The 3,531-nt window shown below is 45.4% G+C and overlaps 1 protein-coding gene across 1 annotated transcript in view; it reads right to left on the bottom strand.

The window, feature by feature from the left end:
• CCM2 (cerebral cavernous malformation 2) overlaps window positions 1-1,529 on the bottom strand; it is a 55,704-nt gene extending 54,175 nt beyond the window's left edge. The window contains exon 1 of the mRNA XM_011983270.1: window positions 742-1,529. Within this exon, the coding sequence (XP_011838660.1) occupies window positions 742-837 (96 nt within the window). The 5' untranslated portion in view covers window positions 838-1,529. The remainder of the gene's footprint in view (window positions 1-741) is intronic.
• Window positions 1,530-3,531: the final 2,002 nt, after the last annotated feature.

The following is a 3,531-nucleotide window of genomic DNA, read 5'->3' as shown; positions in this document are numbered from 1 at the left end:
GGATTACAGGCTTGAGCCACCGCGCCCGGCCAAATTTTTTGTATTTTTAGTAGAGACAGGGTTTCACCATGTTAGCCAGGATGGTCTTGATCCCCTGACCTCCTGATCCGCCCACCTCGACCTCCCAAAGTGCTGGGATTACAGGCATAAGCCACTGCATCCGGCCGACAGAGCGAATTTCAAGGGGAACCATAGCTCTGCCCACTACTGCCTGTTTGCTTCAGTGAGAAAAACACAGGCACCTTAGTGCCCACAGGAGGCCACACTGGGGGTGGCCAGGATCCATGCTGGTGGGGTCTTAAGCAGCACCCCACTCATGTTGCAGGTTTCGTGGATGGAATTCCAGTTTTGGGTGCTTTCTTGCTTGACCATCTCCCTGTATAATTTTTCAACCAAGCTCTCGGGTCCCAACTGACCACAAATCCATAGGAAAATTACTTCTCCCTGGAAGATGTAAATCCTGTGGCTTCTTCCTTGAGTCAAGATGGATGAATGCAACAACCTATACACCCCACCTGGAAGAGACGGCGCTTCTCCTCCATACACGCCCCTTGCCACAGGGTCTCAGATCAGGAAGCCAACAAATGAACCCTCCACCCCATCCTCCCAAAGCAGGGGTCATGGAGACCGGGCCACCCTAGCTCACAATGGGCAAGCCCTGGGAAGCAGCCATGAAAGCCACCCACAAGGGACTCACACCATCATTCTAAACGGCGCTTTCCACACTGGACTTGCACCTACCTCATTCTCCATGGAATACCCCGTGTGAAATTCTGTTTGAGGAATTTCTTTGGAGAGATTCTGGTTCCTCCTCCTCTGCCGACAGCTACTATGCATTCTCTATTCACTTCTGAATTTGTTGAAAAATATGGCCAGATGTTAGCCCTCCCTCTGAAAAAAACATGACTGAACAGGAAGACCAGAAACCACAGCTTCCTTCTGCAAAGCCACTGAAGCTGTTTACAATGTTTTAAAAGTTTAAAAAGCAGGCAGCACCCAGAAACTGTTGGCAAAATCCAAACAGTCTGCATGTACAAAAAGACACAAAGTAAATCAGCTCATTTTCCCTACTCCCCACAGCACGCGAACCCCACAGGCAGCCTCCCTGCATTTCAAGGAGAAACTCTGCAGTCAACGGAAGGACATTAATTTGAAAGTCCACCATTCTGCACATTCGAATGCCAAAGCTAAACAAGCAGACAGAAAGCACTGTGAGGGGCTACCCTTTCCTGGAGACAACAGGCCGTGCTGCTGGTGAAGACCCACGGTACCCGCCTCATACGAAGGGTGGAAACATGCGACAAGGCTGTTCCAGCCACCCTGTTTGCAGTGCTTGCTCAAAGGCAGCAAGATCTTTACAGAGATAACTCCATTCCCAGACGGGGCTTGGGCAGGGTACACTGGGCTCTACGGGTCCTCAGCCTACAGGTGCCTCTACCTGCCTCCAGGACTCATGAGTTTGAGTCAGCAGCACTTTGAAACTAAACAGGGCGCCTCTGGGCAACCTCACTTCTTTAAGGCAAATTTCCTAATCTAGAAAAGAAGAAGTTGGATCTGTTGCTGGTGAAGGCTTTTAGAACTCTGAAAATTCCAGAATGGTTTGCCAATAGGGAAGGCTACTTAATTAAATATTCTGGTTGGCCGGGTGCGGTGGCTCATGTCTGCTATAATCCCAGCACTTTAGGAGGCCGAGGCAGGTGAATCACCTGAGGTAAGAAGTTCAAGACCAGCCTGGCCAACACGGTGAAACCCTGTTTCTACTAAAAATAGAAAAACTAGCTGGGCGTGGTGGTGGGCGCCTGTTATCCCAGCTACTTGGGAGGCTGAGGCAGGAGAATCACTTGAACCTGGGAGGTAGAGGTTGCAGTGAGCCAAGAAAGCGCCATTGCACTCCAGCCTGGGTGACAGAGTGAGACTCCATCTCAAAAAAAAAAAAAATTCTGGTTAGAGTGACTATATTCACAGATCAATAAATAAACATAACAATTACAATTTTTTAAATATTAGGTTGAACCAAATCAAAGTGTTGATTTTCAACAGTGTTCTGGCTATAAAAATGGTACTTTCGTATGGTTCTATTTCAATAACCTGTAACAAATAAAGTTTAATATTTCTTGATTCTGAAAAGATTGTTTCAGAATAATAATTTAGTGCTTCAATTATTATTCCATATACCACAGATGTAGAAACTGTCATAAAGTTGGAAAAGCAGCATTAGAACTAGATTTGAATCAATATCCAGTATTAACTGGACTGTCACTTTCTGTCTTTAAAAACCAGAGTAGAGTCACAATTTCAGACTGCTCCTTTCTAAAAGTTGCCTATACAGGGCAGAACCAGCTGACCCTGACCTTCAGGCAGGCTCAAAGGGAAAAAGCAAACCAGGAGTGAGATACAGAAAGAGATGCCACTCAGCTGAGCAGCCTCACCTCTATTTTGGCTACTGCAAAGGGGAAGGGTTCCAGGGAAACAAACATGACTAAAAAGAAAACCCACATGCTCTGAACACTAGTCAACCCCAAGCTTTCCTCACACTGTGATCCCCACGGCCAGCATGATAGAGAAAAGCCAAAGAGCAAAGGGGAAGAGACAGGCACAGGAACCTACATTCTAGCTAGTATACTTAGAGACACTTGAGAAGAATTGCATCCATAAAATAAGACTAGACAGCCATGAAAAAGAAAAAACGGCCGGGCGTGGTGGTTCACGCCTGTAATCCCAGCACTTTGGAAGGCTGAGGTGGGCAGATCACCTGAGGTCGGGAGTTCAAGACCAGCCTGACCAACATGGAGAAATCCCGTCTCTACTAAAAACACAAAATTAGCCGGGCATGATGGCACATGCCTGTAATCCTAGCTATTCGGGAGGCTGAAGCATGAGAATCACCTGAACCCAGAAGGTGGAGGCTGAGGTGAGCCAAGATCGTGCCACTGCACTCCAGTGTGGGCAACAAGAGTGAAACTCCGTCTCAAAAAAAAAAGAAAAAGAGAGAACAGAGAACAAGAAAGATATCTTAGAAATTTCAAATATGACTGTCAAAATAAAAAATTCATAGAATAATAACAAGGACATAGCCGAGAGCCCAAAGAATTACACGAAGGAGAACTGTGGGGTTGGCCAATGCCTGCCTGCTGCTGATGGCCACAGCTGCAAATGTTTTACAGATGAACATTTGCCACCAATTCGATAAAAGTAATCACCAACTTTGAACCCTGATTAAGCAAAATGTTAGCCCCCAAAAAGAATTCCATTCTCAGTAGTAGAACCACATTACAAAAAATTGTACTCAATTATTATGCCTTGAATTTCATCAATAAAAAATTTATGAAAATGTGCTTTCTCTCTTATATAAGTACCTACTTAATGGCCTCAATTTTGCCCCTTGGCTCACACAGCCTAAAATATTTATTATCTGGTCCTTTACATGAAGTTTGCCAACCCTGTCCTAGAACAAAGCGAAAAGGCAAAAAGTTTAATGTGAGAAAAATTAAAGGCCACAGAAGCCAGGTCCATCAAGTCTAACAGTTTCTT

Source organism: Mandrillus leucophaeus, unplaced genomic scaffold, assembly GCF_000951045.1.
Source record: "Mandrillus leucophaeus isolate KB7577 unplaced genomic scaffold, Mleu.le_1.0 Scaffold248, whole genome shotgun sequence".
NCBI classification, from domain to species: domain Eukaryota; kingdom Metazoa; phylum Chordata; class Mammalia; order Primates; family Cercopithecidae; genus Mandrillus; species Mandrillus leucophaeus.
The sequence above is the reverse complement of the archived record's forward strand: the minus strand, read 5'-3'. Positions and strand labels throughout refer to the sequence as shown.